At 54.5% G+C, this 15530-nt stretch overlaps 5 protein-coding genes across 5 annotated transcripts; 4 read left to right on the top strand and 1 right to left on the bottom strand.

Moving 5' to 3' along the window:
- Nucleotides 1-112: 112 nt before the first annotated feature.
- SRV2 (suppressor of rasval19) lies at nucleotides 113-2855 on the top strand. Its single transcript, XM_062913976.1, has 6 exons — nucleotides 113-214; nucleotides 246-348; nucleotides 410-1033; nucleotides 1091-1616; nucleotides 1672-2307; nucleotides 2360-2855. The coding sequence occupies exons 2-5, from the start codon at nucleotides 302-304 to the stop codon at nucleotides 2110-2112; spliced, it is 1638 nt and encodes a 545-aa protein (XP_062762964.1). The 5' UTR covers nucleotides 113-214; nucleotides 246-301; the 3' UTR covers nucleotides 2113-2307; nucleotides 2360-2855.
- Nucleotides 2856-3160: 305 nt separating this feature from the next.
- On the top strand, nucleotides 3161-3799 carry QC763_0094040 (uncharacterized protein; the record flags this gene model as incomplete). Its single annotated transcript, XM_062906274.1, has 2 exons — nucleotides 3161-3437; nucleotides 3621-3799. The coding sequence occupies 2 exons, from the start codon at nucleotides 3161-3163 to the stop codon at nucleotides 3797-3799; spliced, it is 456 nt and encodes a 151-aa protein (XP_062762963.1).
- A 500-nt stretch (nucleotides 3800-4299) lies between these two features.
- Nucleotides 4300-7807, top strand: CTF1 (Transcriptional activator of fatty acid utilization; the record flags this gene model as incomplete). The annotated part of the gene is made up of 5 exons (XM_062913977.1): nucleotides 4300-4454; nucleotides 4553-4577; nucleotides 4860-4990; nucleotides 5211-7649; nucleotides 7717-7807. The coding sequence occupies 5 exons, from the start codon at nucleotides 4300-4302 to the stop codon at nucleotides 7805-7807; spliced, it is 2841 nt and encodes a 946-aa protein (XP_062762962.1).
- Nucleotides 7808-8698: 891 nt separating this feature from the next.
- On the top strand, nucleotides 8699-10073 carry QC763_601275 (uncharacterized protein; the record flags this gene model as incomplete). Its single annotated transcript, XM_062913978.1, has 2 exons — nucleotides 8699-8828; nucleotides 8887-10073. The coding sequence occupies 2 exons, from the start codon at nucleotides 8699-8701 to the stop codon at nucleotides 10071-10073; spliced, it is 1317 nt and encodes a 438-aa protein (XP_062762961.1).
- MCM3 (MCM DNA helicase complex subunit) lies at nucleotides 10046-13577 on the bottom strand. Its single transcript, XM_062913979.1, has 3 exons — nucleotides 12978-13577; nucleotides 10361-12887; nucleotides 10046-10300 (listed from the first exon to the last, which is right to left on the bottom strand). Exons 1-3 carry the CDS (start codon nucleotides 13048-13050, stop codon nucleotides 10267-10269), a joined length of 2634 nt encoding a protein of 877 aa, XP_062762960.1. The 5' UTR covers nucleotides 13051-13577; the 3' UTR covers nucleotides 10046-10266.
- Between the last annotated feature and the right edge of the window lie 1953 nt (nucleotides 13578-15530).

The following is a 15530-nucleotide window of genomic DNA, read 5'->3' as shown; positions in this document are numbered from 1 at the left end:
CTCCAAGCAACCCCACCTCCCCTTGGAGCCAGGAGCTTAGCTTGACACAAGGATGAGGCAGCTCAGTTACGAACGCCCCAACAACCTGGAACCTGCTTGTTGTAAGTACACTTATCACTTCTCTCTCTCTCTCTCTCTCTCTCTCTCTCTCTCTCTCTCTCTCTCTCTCTCTCTCTCTCTTGCAACTTCCCTACAACAACAACAACAACAACAACAACAACAACAACAACAACAACAACAACAACAACAAAACACTTGTACGCATCATCTCCTTTGCTTAGGCACACACCTGTCGCCCACCATGGCGACCCATAGCACCATGCATAACTTTACGACTCTTATCAAGAGGTATGCCACCCACGCCGGCCTCCACAGCGATTGAACCCCCCCTAACGGTGTTGTTGCGCAGACTGGAAGCCGCAACTTCGCGCCTGGAGGACATCGCGCAGTCAGCAATCGATCTCGAATCCGCCGCCGCCCAGACACCCCAGGGCCCATCGTCCACCACCACTCCCCAGAGTTCCACCCCTGCTCCCTTGATCAGAGCCCTCGCACCCCCTCCTCCGCCGCCACCAGCCCCGAAGCCCGCTGCGCCTGTGAAAGAAGAGCTCCCCGAGCAAGTAGAAGATTTCAACGCATTCATCGCCAACCATGTCGAGAAATGGGTTAAACTCAGCGAGGAGATTGGTGGCCCTGTCGCTGAGCAGGCCAGGCTGGCCCTGAAGGGGTACACGGAGATCTCCAAGTTCATCCACCTTTCGACCAAATCCAAGCGACCCGACCTTAAGGGTGCAGATGCCCCTGTGTACCAGAAGTTGATTGAGCCGATTGCCGACGTTATCAAGGCCGTCAATGCCATCAAGGACAAGGCACATAGGTCGGATCCTTTCTTCAATCATGTCTCGGCTGTTGCCGACAGCATCATTGTGCTGGCCTGGCCTACCATTCCCACCAAGCCGTACAAGCATGTTCAGGAGGCTAGGGACTCGGCGCAGTTCTTTGGAAACAAGGTCATCACGGCTAATAAGGAAAGGTGAGATTGGCTGGTGGACTGCGTGGTTGGTGGATGGTAGGATCTAACGGTGAATAGTGGCGATGCGAAGCACCTTGAATGGATCAAGGCCTATTACAACATCTTTCCCGCACTGATCGAATACGTCAAGGACAGATTCCCTGATGGACTCACGTGGAATCCCAACGGTCAGCATGCCTCCGAGGTGGCAAAGGCTCTGGAAAATGCTCCTTCTGCTGGTGCTCCTGCGGCTCCAGCGCCGCCAGCGGGTGGTGCCCCTCCTCCTCCCCCCCCGCCCCCTCCTCCCGGTCCTCCACCGGTTCTTAGGATTAACGAGCAAAAGGCAGAGCCTGCTCCGGCCGGCGGGTTTGGCGCTGTTTTCTCAGAGTTGAACCAGGGCGAGGCGGTGACCAAGGGTCTTAGGAAGGTCGACAAGTCTGAGATGACGCATAAGAACCCGTCGCTCCGCGCGAGCTCGGTGGTGTCGTCTGAGGGCTCTTCTGCTCGCGGGAAGAGCCCGGCTCCGGGGAAGAAGCCCAAGCCGGAGAGCATGCGGGTTAAGAAGCCGCCCAAGAAGGTGCTTGAAGGGAACAAGTGGACCATTGTAGGTGCTTGCGGTCTTGGTTTTATCGCAAACCAAGCTAATGACTTTCTGCCAGGAAAACTACGACAGCCAAGACGAACCCATCGAGATTGAAGTCGAAATGAGCCACTCCCTCCTCATCTCCAAGTGCACCAAAACCACCATCGTCCTCAAGGGCAAGGCGAACGCTGTCACGATTGAAAACACGACGAGATTGTCTCTTGTTGTGGATGATTTGGTCTCCACCATTGACGCGGTCAAGTCGCAGAACTTGGCGCTGCAGGTCATGGGGAAGATTCCGACGGTGCTGTTGGATCAGGTGGATGGTGCGCAGATTTACTTTAGTAAGGAGAGCAAGAGCACGAGGGTTTTCACAAGCAAGAGCACGGGGGTGAATGTGAATGTGATTGGGGAGGATGATGACTACAAGGAGCTGCCGCTGCCGAATCAGATTTGTTCGTATTATGATGAGGAGAAAGGGGAAATGGTGAACGAGATTGTTAGTCATGCTGGCTAGGTAGGTGGTGGGAGTGGTTGGGATGGTAAGGGGGGGAAGGGGGGTGTTGGTGAGTGGAAGTCATGTAATCAGGGGCGGGGAGTTTGAACAGGTGTTTAGCGTTAGTAGAGAATCATCTGTTGGTGTATTGCATTTGGCTCAGGAAACTCGGGGTTACATGTGCCACCTCAAATGCCAGGGAGGATATCAATATTCGTCTGAAATCCCATACCTATGCACAGAAGTCACGAGCTAACAACAAAAATAGGTTCCTGGCCGTTTACTCCTTAGTCCAGCCCTATGGACTCTGTGCGGGGGAGACCTTTCTTCTTCCTTCCCCTCATGACCAATTCTTACCCCAGGTCTTTTTCTCTGAGGAAAAAAAGTCAGAGGGGAAGTCCGGAAGCATGTGACAGGCACAGGGCAATCTAACGCCAAAGAGGACGGGGACCGGTCGTGGTGCCAAACCTCCCTCCCGGGTGGATGTGTGTGTGTGTGTGTGTGTGTGCCAAACCACCTATCGGGAATGATACCCATTCGTGGGCTAGAACCTACCTGGGAGAGGAGGAAAGGGACGAGTTTGTAAAAGCTTGGCTATTAGTTTAAACAAAAATTGGCCTTGTTTCGGGGTGCCAATCTGCTGGGTTGTGTTTCGGAGGCATTTGGAGGTGCTAGTTGCGGTTGGTGTACGAAAGGGGGTTTTACATAGGTTGGTGAGTATATGCAGGACGGACTGCATAAGGTGCATGATTCTCTAAATGGTGATATTAGATGAGTGGTTGGTTCTAGTGAAACATCGACGGGGAATTCGTTTTCCTAGCTTAGGAAAAGATCAGTTGACTGTCAGTTATTTTATTAGTCGTTTTACCTTATAGTTGAAGGATAAACTTTGGCAATCCTCTTACAAATCAACCAAGGACAACGTTTACGACTACTGCTTGCCACACTGGATACTTACTGCTGCTGCTCTGCTGGAGCACCCATCCCCTCTCCCCCGCCTGGCGGTCATTGGCGATGTCCGCTGCTTTGGAAGCTGTCCACCGCAGCAGTACGTATCTGGATCACCGGGATGCGCGGGAAATCCAATGGGCTGAGTGGTGACCTGACGTTGAGAGTAACGATCCGGAAACGGCGAATGTATCGATCGTATTGCGCGCAGCTTGTCAAGTCTGTGGCAGGCAACTCCATGATAAGTGCACAGCGCGAAGTGGAGAGGTGTGGACAGGGACAGCGCAAAGTGGAAGTTTCAAGGCCAAGAAACCCCGGATTTGTGGTGTACAGTAGGGCCGGTGGTGACTTCCTGAAGGGGGAGGAGAAGCCGCGTGATAAATCTCGGTTGGCCAGAAGTTTGTTACACTCATCGGTGCTGCCTCTGCTGGATTTCTGGAAAACGAAACAGCTCTCCCCTCTTTCTATTCTCCCTCTCTCACATGCCAGGCAACCCCGTCCCGCATCCGCATCTTCCCGTTCCCAGCTGAGGTGAGTGGGGTCCTGCGCTATATGCAAGCACTCACAAACGCTCCAGCAAGCACGATCCATCACGACGAGACGAACTGTCAATTTGAGGGGCGCGCAAGAAAAACGGCGTTTCTTGGTATTCCTGTCTAGCCCGGTGGCTGCACAGGTGACGGAGGCTGGCCGCACGCTCGGCCAAGACAACCGTTTTGCACTAAAGGCGCTGGCAGGCTGCACCTGCGCTGCTCTGTGAGCGGTGGATCGACCGTTCTTAGGCTGTTCCCCATCTCGCTCTCCCCCATCTCGCTCTCGGCCCACCCCCCTTCAAACCCTCAAAGGGCAACGAGCATCAATCATCGCACGACCTCTTGGATCTCCTGGACTTCCGTGTCTTCGGTAAGCCGGTGCTTTGTCTTTCACCACCTCATTTCACCTTCGAAGCACCATTTCTCGCCATTTTACAATCAGATTGCCCTTCAATGTCTGCAGGCAGATAGCTAGCTAGCCAAGGAGGTTCCAATTAGTCTCCCAGATTCCACGCAGCTCCGGATACAGACCAGACCTTCGCCTCATCGAACAACAGCACCGGCTCGAATTAGATCGCTGGATTTCCCAAGGACAGCATACCTTGACTCATCCCACCGCTCGCAGTTCGGATTCCTCTCGACAGCCCACCGTCTCAAACGCGCACGCGATATACTTTGCCTCGTCCATATACACCGACCGACGTCCAGCGAACCTTGTCCAGTCAAGATGGAGATCGATTCAACGCCTCCGGCAGCCCCCGCGCCGGCATCCAACAAGCAAACGTCCACATCTCCGCAACAGTCGGTATCGCCATCTGCCGCCCCGTCAGCGGCAGGCACGACATCCACAACCAACACGGCCGGTGGATTGAGCTTCAGGAGGTGAGTTCCCGGTGCGGCCGCTGCGGCGTTGCGCCATGCGGGGGAGTTGAGGGTGTGGAACGGTTTGCGCTGACTTTGTCTTGTTGCCCTTGAAACAGACAACGAGCCTCAAGAGCATGCGAGGTGAGTAGTTTACTGTTATATCACGTCCCATATTTCAGCAGCCTTGGCTGGTGGGTTATCTTTTGGTGACAACCCGCGGCCTGACGTGCCCCTCGGCGATTCGCGATACCTCGCCTATCTCGTGCCTCGGCTCATCCGTACCCCCCTCCCCCCAAGCTGTTGGTTATCATTGGGGACCTCGAAAGCTGACCAGTCATTCCCAACAGACATGCCACGCACGCAAAGTACGAACATGCCATCTCTCGTCTTATCGTATTGTTTTGCTCACGTCAAGTGTTGCAGGTTCGATGCGATGCCGCCAGCCTCGGCGTGCCGTGTACCAACTGCGTCGCCTTTCAGATCGAATGCCGCATCCCTACCCCGAAGCGCAAAAAGGTGGCTAGCAGCATCGCCCAGTCCAAGGATTCTGATAGGTAAATGACACCACACACATACACACACACACACACACACCATATCTTTTGTCTCCTGATCTATTTGCTTTGCGACAAATAGCGTGGCAGGCCCTCGCTCTCCACGGGTTCGCCCAGGCACTCGGGGTTCTCGTCTGTGCGCTTGCTGTGCTGTGCTTGATAGCTCAAAGTTTATATGCTTGTTCGGTCTGATAGTTGGATGCTGACGCAGCGGCTGTAGTGAACGAGGCGAGGTCGACGATCGATCATCATCACTTCCTCCCGGGTCCAGCACTTTTCCCAGTGGCACCCGACCTCCTGCTGTCTATCACACCCACGAAGCTACCCCCTTGACCGCCCCTACCGAGGAGCAACAGAAGAAGGAGGAGTTTGATAATGCCACCTTGGCCAACTATATGAATCTGGTCATGAAGCCCAAGTTTACTCGGGCCCCCATCACCGAGGCCGGCAGGGTGGCCTACCTTGGAGAGTCTTCCAACCTGACGCTGCTTGTTCACGACCGTCAGAGCTCGGCAGATGTCGTCCACTACCCGCTGCCAGAGAATATCAAGGGATCCAGGGCACGACTGACAGAGCTGGACAATGTCGAGATTGAAATCCTGCACCAGCGAGGAGCTTTCCTGCTCCCGCCAAGGTCCCTCTGCGACGAGCTGATCGACTCATACTTCAGATGGATCCATCCCGTCGTCCCTGTGATCAACAAGACCAAGTTCATGCGCCGGTACAAGGACCCCAAGAACCCGCCGTCTCTGCTTCTGCTACAAGCCATGCTGTTGGCAGGGTCACGGGTGTGTACCAATTCTCAGCTGATGGATGCCAACGGCTCTTCGACGCCGGCAGCCTTGACTTTCTACAAGAGAGCCAAGGCTCTGTACGATGCCAACTATGAGGATGATCGGGTGACCATTGTCCAGTCCCTTTTGTTGATGGGGTGGTACTGGGAAGGTCCCGAGGACGTCACCAAGAATGTGTTTTACTGGACCCGTGTCGCCACCATCGTCGCTCAGGGCTCGGGCATGCACCGGAGTGTGGAGGGGTCACAGCTCAGCAGGTCTGACAAGAGGTTATGGAAGCGCATCTGGTGGACACTGTTCACTAGGGATCGGTCAGTGGCGGTTGCGCTTGGGCGGCCTTGTCACATCAACCTCGATGATTCGGACGTGGAGATGTTGACCGAGGATGACTTCATCGAGGACGATGCCGACCACCCTACTGGCGAACACCCGCCGGATCCCATTCACGTTCAGTTCTTCTTGCAGTATGTCAAGCTCTGTGAGATTATGGGCTTGGTGTTGTCGCAGCAGTACTCGGTGGCGGCCAAGGGCAGGCGGCAGAACGCTATCGACCTCACACACAGCGACATGGCGCTTGCGGACTGGCTTCAGAACTGCCCCAAGATTGTGTACTGGGAGATGCCGAGGCATCACTTCTGGTCTGCGCTGCTTCATTCCAACTACTACACCACACTCTGCCTGCTTCACCGCGCCCACATGCCTCCGAGTGGCTCCCACAGGTTCCCAGAAGACTCGGCCTACCCATCACGCAACATTGCTTTCCAGGCGGCGGCCATGATTACCTCGATTATTGAGAACCTCACAGCTCACGGGGAGCTCCGCTACTGCCCGGCGTACGTGGTGTACAGCTTGTTCTCGGCGCTCATCATGCACGTCTACCAGCTCAGGTCACCGGTGCAGTCCATTCGACAGGTTACGCAGGATCGGATCCGCACTTGCATGGATGCTCTTAAGGATGTGTCCAAGGTCTGGCTGGTGGGCAAGATGGTGCACACCCTTTTCGAGTCGATTCTCGGAAACAAGGTGCTTGAGGAGAGGCTGCAGAAGGCGGCTGGCAAGAGACACCGCAAGGCGCAGCAGAGCCTTTCTCAGCTGGAACAGCATCAGCGGATGCAAGAGAAGCGCAAATACGACGAGATGGCGATCGATTTCTCGGTTAACACGCCACAGCCACAGCACCAGGAGTCTTATGAACGGTCCCGGCCACAAACGCCCAGTTTTCTGAACAAGGAGCAGAATCCAAACGCGATGCCTCCCCCCACCGCCACTGCCACAGCCACGACCTCACCACCGCCTCACACCCGCAACAACGGCGACGCGTTCATGGGCGGGACCGCCTCACGCCCGCACACCCGACCGGCAACGCCATTTAACCCTTCGTTCTCTGTTCCAGCCACGCCACCGGACCTCTATCTGGTCACGAGAAACTCACCTAACCTGTCGCAGTCCATCTGGGAAAACTTTCAACCGGATCAATTGTTCCCCGAGGGCGTCCAAGCGCCGTTCCAGGGGCAGTTTTCGCCGCACCAGCACCATCAGAACATGGACGCCTCGGTCATGGCTCAGATGCAGAACCAGAACATGCAAGGTGGGCCCGCCCCCGTGGACGGACAACATCAGTTTGGACAAGCTTTGCCAACCAACAGAGGATTAGCAGGTAGCCCGATGCAAAACACGAACAACAACAGCAACAAGAACGGACTGCTCCAGCCGGGGATGGCTGGGTTTCCGGGGAACCAGGGGGCGAATATCTGGCAGACGAACTTTGACAGCCAGATGGTGGATGGGAACAGCCCGAGCGACAGCTGGAGCACGAGCTCGGTGCAGGGGCAGCCGCTTCCCTCGACGATGAATGTGGAAGACTGGTGAGGTCTTTTTTTTTTTTTTCAATTTTTATACAGTATGAATGACTGGCTGACATGAGAGGGACAGGTTTCAATTTTTTGGGATCAACGGCGAGGCCCAGCACGGGCTTGGGTTTGATAATGTAGCTGCGGCGGCTGGGTTAGGGAATATGATGTAGGCTTTTTCATACGCTTGCGGCAGGACGGGCAATGATGAAAACACACAGAGAAATAATTGGAGGGATATGTTTATGTTGGCATGATATGTTTTTGTGGTGTCTGTGTTTATTATTTCGCTTCATGGGATATGGGGTTATGGGAAAACCTGGGTTTTAGTTTAGGTACTTGATTTGGGGATATGGGGATTTTTGGGGATTCTTGTTTGCGGGACAAAATGGGATTTTTATTTGAATTTTTTTGGAAGTTTTGGACGTTTGGTATGTATGGAATAGGAAATGTTGAGCGTGGTTAGGCTGGGAGAGGGTGTATTGTGTAACATGATGGGTTTTGTTTGATCGGTTGTTGTAGGAGTTGATAAGAGACGAATGTACTCGCATGATGGCATAGTCGAATATCATACCTCAGATGTGAAATGGGGTGGTGCCTTGAGATGGATGTAGGAATGACACGTATATATATATATATATGTATATGTAGGTCGGCATAGCATGGCGTAGCATAGCTGGCACCAGCCCCACTTTTTGCTTAAGTGGTAGGTTAGGTGAGCTTAACTGCAAGCTTTGAAGAGCTGGAAGCTGCTGCAAGTCACCTAATTGGGCCGCACCTTCGCCCTGAACCAGTCACCACGTTGGCAGCTGTTTGGTTGGGATCTTGGGAGTTGTTGCCTTCCAATCGCGGTTCAGCCGGGCGTGGACCACTGGAGAGTGGGAGTGGGATGTGGTTCGACTGAGGACTCACCACTCGCTCATTTCATCGACCTTCACGAAGGCACACTCGTTTTTGTTACCAAAAAGGCACGAGATATTTGTGATTCTTTTGTTTAGGAAATAGGCGTCACACAACAGTTTGGTCTTGAATCCCGATTGCCAAGCAAGCAAGCAACCGACAACATGACACCGCCGCCGCCGGAGCCAGACCCAACAGACGCCGTCGCCGGTGAGGAAGAAGTACTCGAATCGTGGAACGAAATCCCCCACACTCAAGAGATAGATTTTGTTACCTTGGGGATGTTCATAATTGGTACCCCTCCCCCAACCCCTCTTTATATCCCCAACATATCACTAACTGTCTTGTCAAGATGAAATCCACCACCCCCCCTCCCTCTCCCTCCCCCCCAGTTTGAACATCCCCGGCGGAGCAGGAACATACTCCCTTCTCGGCGCCCGCCTCTTCTCCCCCCCTCCCCTTTTGTCATCAACAACATCCATGATAATCGACTGCGGCTCAGACTTCCCCCCCTCCCTATCAGCCCACCTCTCCTCTTGGCAAACCTCGGCCGTCTTCCGCCATAACGCCGACCGGCTCACAACAAAAGGCTACAACGGCTACTCCAACCCCCTCGACCCCTCCCACCGCTCCTTCCGCTACCTAACCCCCAAACGCCGCCTCACAACCGACGACCTTGCCTCCCTCTCCCCAGTATTACTAACAACCAAGTCCCTCCACCTCATCTGCTCCCCCCTCCGCTGCCAAGAACTGGTAACCACCTTCCTCTCAGCCAGAAAGAGGTACTACAATCATCAACGCCCATCAGAGGAGCACACCCGCCCAGTTATAATCTGGGAGCCAGTCCCGGATTTGTGCACACCGGAAGAGTTGCTCAATTGCACAAACACCCTCCCGATGGTGGACGTCTGCTCTCCCAACCACGCCGAGCTTGCTGGCTTTCTTGGGGGGACAGGGGTGTTGGAGGATGGGGGGGTTGATGCCCTAGCGGTGGAGAAGGGGTGTGAGCAGCTTTTGGCGAGCATGCCGCTGCAGTCATATACCTTGGTTGTTAGGGCGGGGGAAAAGGGGGCGTACATTGCGCGGAATGGGGGGAGGAAGAGGACGATGAAGAAGGTGGTGGGTCACAGGGGGGGTTTGACGAAAGAGACGGATATGGAGGAGCTGTTTAGGGGGTTGGTGATGGGGGTGGGGGAGGAGGAGGGGGTGGTGGCGAGGGAGGAGATTGAGGTTGACGAGGGGGTTGAGAGGTGGTTGCCGGCTTACTGGACGGGGGAGGAGGGGAGGGAGAAGGTGAAAGATGCGACTGGGGGAGGGAATACCTTCTTGGGTGGGTTGGGGGTTGCGCTGGCGAGGGGGAAGGGGATTGAGGAGGCGGTTGGGTGGGGGGCCGTGGCGGCGAGTTTTGCTATTGAGCAGGTTGGTATGCCCGAGTTGAAAGGGGAAGGGGAGGAGGAGAGGTGGAACGGGGAGCGGGTGGGGGATAGGTTGAAGAGCTTTATGGAGAGGGTTGGGTTGGGGGAGGGAGAGGGGAAGTAATACTGAGATGATATCATAGATCTCTCTTATCTCGTGTTGTTTTGGCGGGTTGCGGGGTAGGCATGGCGTTAAATTCGAATCACGGTTGGGTTTCTCATGGAAAAATGACAAGACCATCCATCATGCTTGCTTTCTACTTTCAGTTCTACAGCCATAAACCAGCCCATGTGCTATGATGCCCACAAACCACCCCTCAAATCTTGTAAACCAAATCACCATCAGTGTACCTATTCATCATGGTTAGCATCTTGCCTCTTTCACCTCATCATCAGTAGAAGAGCACTCACATGATCTGGTTCCGACTATCCATCTCCTTCAACGCCAGTATCGCCTCGGCCTTTCCAAACTTTGGCCCCTCGGCCTTCTCGTTCACAGCGCCAATTAACTCATCCACCCTCGCCGAATCATCCTCAAACAGATCCGTTCCCAGAAGCTGACCCAACGTCCGTCTAAACAGCTCAAGGCGCTGCTCACTAATCCCCTCCTGCTCCTCCTCCTCAACCGTGAGCCCCGCCGCTCTGGACGCCATATCCTCATCCTCCTCCTGCGTCTCCAGCTGAGAAGCAGGAATCGAGCTTGCAAACGAGGGCTGAGAGCTCCTCGTCGACCGGCCTGTCCGTCTAGGCGTGGCGTTGTAAACATCCTCTTCCTCCTCCTCTCCCTCCTCGGCAGCCTCAACCTCAACCTCAGGCGGTGTGCTCCTCTGGTTTCTACCATTGACCCTCCTTGCACTACCGTTCGCCCTCTGGGACGCGCGAGCAGAGCGGGATCTAGCAGCGGCGGCGGCCTCGTCGCCGTCCGAGTCGTCAGAGGATTCGCTGTCCGTCTTCTCGTCCGCCAGAGGGCGGGTCTTTCTCCTCTTCTTTCTTGATTCATCCTCAATCACCTCCTTGAAGAGGGCAAATCTCAGGATGGATTCCGCGGCGAGGGCGTCCCGTTCCTCGACGCGGTTCGACAACCTCGCCTTGGCGTGGGCGGTCGACAGACGGATGAGGGTTTCGAGCGTGCGGACCGTCATGGGGGAGGTCTTGCGCTGGTTGCCCTCCATATCATCGTTACGCAACCCGACGTAGATCTCGGCGATGCGGTCCGAGGCTTCCTGAGTCAAGACCGGCTTGATGCGGGTCTTGGCGTATTGGATGTACTTCTTCATGAACGGGATCGAGAGGATCTCGTGCTTCCTGTTGCTTCCCCTGCCGGTAGCCTTGATGCCCACGTGAAGCATCGCGTCGTACTTCTCGTACACATCCGTCGGGCGCTGAACATCAGCCTGCTGGTTAAGTGCCACGTTGAGAGCCTGGCCCGCGTTCTCCCGAACAGGGGCGCCTTCTTCCGTGCCGGGCTGGCGATAGCGGTGCATACGCAACACATGCTCCGACACCTGCCTATCCCTCGTGTCCTCAATGTCGTCGGTGACAACAAACAACAAGTCGAAACGGGACAGCAGCGAATCCGGGAGGTTGATGTTCTTGTGAGGGTCCTTGTGGGTATCATACTGCCCAAAGATGGGGTTGGCAGCAGCAATGACGCTGCACCTCGCGTTCAACGAAGTGTGAATCCCCGCCTTCGCAATCGTAACCGTCTGCTGTTCCATAACCTCGTGGATAGCCACCCGATCCACGTCGCTCATCTTGTCAAACTCATCGATGCAGACCACGCCCCTGTCCGCCATAACCATCGCACCCGCCTCCAACCTCCTCTCCCCCGTCTCCTTGTCGCTCGTCACCGCAGCCGTCAAGCCCACACCAGACGACCCCCTGCCGGTGGTGGCAATCGCTAACGGCGCCGTATTCAACACAAACCTCAACAGCTGCGACTTGGCCGTCGAAGGGTCACCCACCATCAAAATGTTGATATCACCCCTCAGGTGCGTCCCATTTTCCAGATTCTTCTCCATCCCCCCCAGTAGCATCAGCAAAATCGCCTTCTTGATGTAATCATGCCCGAAAATGCTCGGCGCCAACGACTGGCTCAACAGCTCAAACACCTTTGACTTTTTCGCAATCTTGTTGATGTTCCTGATGTCGGTATCCGTAATCGCCGCCGTGGCGATCCCACCCCCCGACTTGGTCGACAGCAACACGATATTATTCGCCAGCAGCACCGTCTTGAACAGCGCGCTGTTGTGGTTGGTGTTTCTGTTCCCCAACGTCCTGAAGATGCCCACCAGCTGGACTCTGTCTCCCGGCTTGGCCTTGTCCACCAGGTCATCATCCAAAATCACATCCACCCCCCTCGGCAGCTGCCCCGCAGGCGCCCGCTCGGGCATCTCCTGGATCGAAATCGTCTGGTGATCCCTGTACGTGCAGAGCCCATACTCTGTGATCAGCGGGTTCCCCTCGTTGTCCTCGTGGGGATACACCGACGTGGTCGTCGCGCCGTTGGTCATCGTTTGGTCGCGGTATTCCTTCCACTGGAAAATATTCTTCGTCTCGTTGTAGTGCACGCTCTTGACGATCTTGGGTCTGATCAGCGAGCAGCGGGTGACGATGCCCTCGATGGAGACCATGCTGTTCAAGTGCTGCGACCCCAAACTCCGCGGGTTGCAAGTATTCAAACCAAAACTGCCAGCAAAGGCGCAGTAGTACAGCACGTCGTCGTCCGTCTGGTCCTTGCGGGCTTGTGGGAGGGCCTTGACGATGGACTTGAGGGCGTGGTTGAAGGCGAGGGTGAAGTCGAAGGGGTCGTAGAGGAGGCCCTCGGCCATCTCGGGGTTGTGGTCGCGGACTCGGTCGATGTTAACGACGAGCCGGCGCTGGTTTTTTTGCAGCATCGTGATGATGTCTGCTCTGTAGCCCTTGACGTGTTGGTCATCTTTTTTGGGTTACATGTCAGCATCATATCGTGGGTATCAGATCGTGGAAAAAAAGGAAAAATAAAACGAGGGACATAGAAAATTCATACGGGGATCGAGAAACTCCATGGCCTGGCGCACCCGGTCTTGGGCCGCATTGTCGCGGAGCATTTCGTAGTCCATCTTGTCGTATGTGTCCACCGGGTATCAAAATGGGAATTGGATTTGGTGGTGGTGAAGAAGACACAATGTGTCAAGGTGGGTGGGTGTTGTTTGTGTTGTGGACAGTGGCAGAAAGCGGTGTTCTTTCTCTGGCAATGCCTGACCGACGAGAGTGGGGAGAATTCATTCGCAAAGCAGACTCCAGCGCGCGTCCCGTCGCGGTTTCGCGTTTGCTGCGCGTCGCCCCTGACAGGGGTTTTAATTGATTCAGGTCCAATGGCAACTGCGGGGCTCCCTTACGGTTGCCCAGCCAGTGCACGGCCAGTGTTGACCTTGACCTTCTCACCCAGGTCAACTCTCGGTGTGTAGGAATACCTCCTTTGTGCCGTTCTCATAATTCAGAGGAGATGGAGGACTTGTCATTATGCTCTGTCTTCCTCCTATTCATCAAAAGTACATGTTTGACAGTTTCAGAGCAAAAGAAGCTTACAGCATGGCCGAAGGCGAAATCTCAAGAGTGAACGAACCCCTTTCGATCAAGCTCCAAAAAATATAGCAAAGTCTTACAGCCCTCTTTATCCATAGGCTAGATACCTGGTTGAACTGATTAAAGCCATGCTTCAAATATAAAAGAACTCATTCACTGCAATGAGCAAAAAGCAAAAAGCAAAAACATACAACACCGAGGATTCCCCAGTGGTCACCCACCTGAGTACTAATTCGGCGCACAGCTATTTGACGAGGGCAGAGCGGACGGGATGCCGTATTTTTAGCTGGCTATGGTCGTATGTGACAGTCTGCGCCAGACTTGTGGCTTTTGAAGCAGCTGAAAGATTTCGTTAACTGGTATCAACACCTACACACTTCGATTCACACAGGAAGCCAAAGTATCACCGCGGATGGGCAGATAAATCTCTCTATCCGCGGATAGCATGATACCAACAGTTTCTTGCCCCTGCCCAAGGAAACTTATCATTAGTCATATTGCAACCCTTCAACAACCCAGGGCATCAAACTATCAAGCCACAGCACCAGAACAACCCCAAGGTAGAGTAACTACTGGTTGAAAGACCAAGCGACCCTCCAACAAATCGGAGGAGCCCCCCTGGTAGGTAGGTAGGCCAGCACATATACACACAGCGTAACCTCCCCGAGCTCGACGATGTGCCTACCAAGCAGCGCGAACTTGGGCACGTCGGCAGACTGTGTTTCCTGCACATCATCATGAAGAAGAAAAAAAACAAGTCCCCATGACCATGAACACACTGTCTGTCCCGCTGTCCCATTCTTGCCCACTGAAGGCAGCAGTCCGCCTGGATTCTTCCATGATTCCCGAACCAATACGAGAATCAACATCATGCTTCCTTCCTTCCGTGCGAGCCTCGCGGCTTCTGGCGGGCCGCTATTGTTGTTGTCTCGCCTTCTTCCCTCCAATGTGTGCTTGAGAGGCTTTCCCGCATTGGGTCTCGGTATCATGCGGTCCAATGTTGCGCAACGCCCTCTGCTATGACACCAAGGCTTGGTGTCTTTTGTCTATCGAGAGTCTGAGGAGTGTCATTGGTTCGAGATTGGGGTAGATAAAGCCAAACAGAGGCCACCGTAGGTATGTAGCAGGGCTCGCCACCTCCTTTTCCTACGATACCACCATCCAAGCACCTTCTAGACGGGTGCTTTGTTTTTCAACTGGCTCAACCGAGACCCGAGTGCTTTGATATGCAGACAGCACAATAACAAGCCATGGATATCCTTGTCAATACGAGCGTCGAGAGATATATCTAATTGGTTACCGAACTGTCGGGAAGGAGGCTGGGCTCCCCAGGTCAAGTTCAGGAAGTTGACGTGGCCGTCCTTATTCTCGTGACGGGAGCGGGTGAATCCTGGCCAACGGCTATCCTGGTCTCCCACATCCCGCTCCTCAACTGAACAGTCCAGGGAGTACTGCCAGTCGAGGTGGCTGTTTATCGCTCAATGGCTAGAAGCATAGCGGCATCAGTACAGACCAGCATTGCTCGTCCCGTGAACCTCAAGGCTCACCGAAAGCATGCCCTTGTCTCGGAACCAGATGCAGCCAGCCCGCAAATCAAGACCTTCTCACGGCAAGCCGCGAATGCTGCCAAGGTTGACGTTGATGGAAGAACCTGGGCTTCATCCCACCAAGATGATCAGGGGCAAAGGCGTGGAAAAAGTACGGCATTGAAGTCTTCAGGAGTTTGACGGCTGAAACAGGACTTTCTAGAACCGCGTCTCAAGATCATGCGTGCTGCAATGCTGCTTCAACTTTGATCAGAACTCGTGAGTTGGAGAGACAAATTGTATGGCTACCGACCTCTAGCGGAGGGGGTACCGGTATCACATTCCGCAGTAGTATGACCATGCAAAAGCCACGATCCGGCACTCGCCCTGTGCGAAATGTAGACGCCAGAAAACGGACTGCATGCGGGGAACTTGACCAGTAATCGTCAAGGAGAGACGGTGTTAGTTGGCCCTGTCATATGAAAAGG

The sequence above is a fragment of the Podospora pseudopauciseta genome, chromosome 6 (assembly GCF_035222475.1).
Source record: "Podospora pseudopauciseta strain CBS 411.78 chromosome 6, whole genome shotgun sequence".
Lineage (NCBI taxonomy): Eukaryota > Fungi > Ascomycota > Sordariomycetes > Sordariales > Podosporaceae > Podospora > Podospora pseudopauciseta.
Note: the sequence above shows the minus strand (reverse complement) of the source record. Positions and strands in the feature narration are given on the sequence as shown.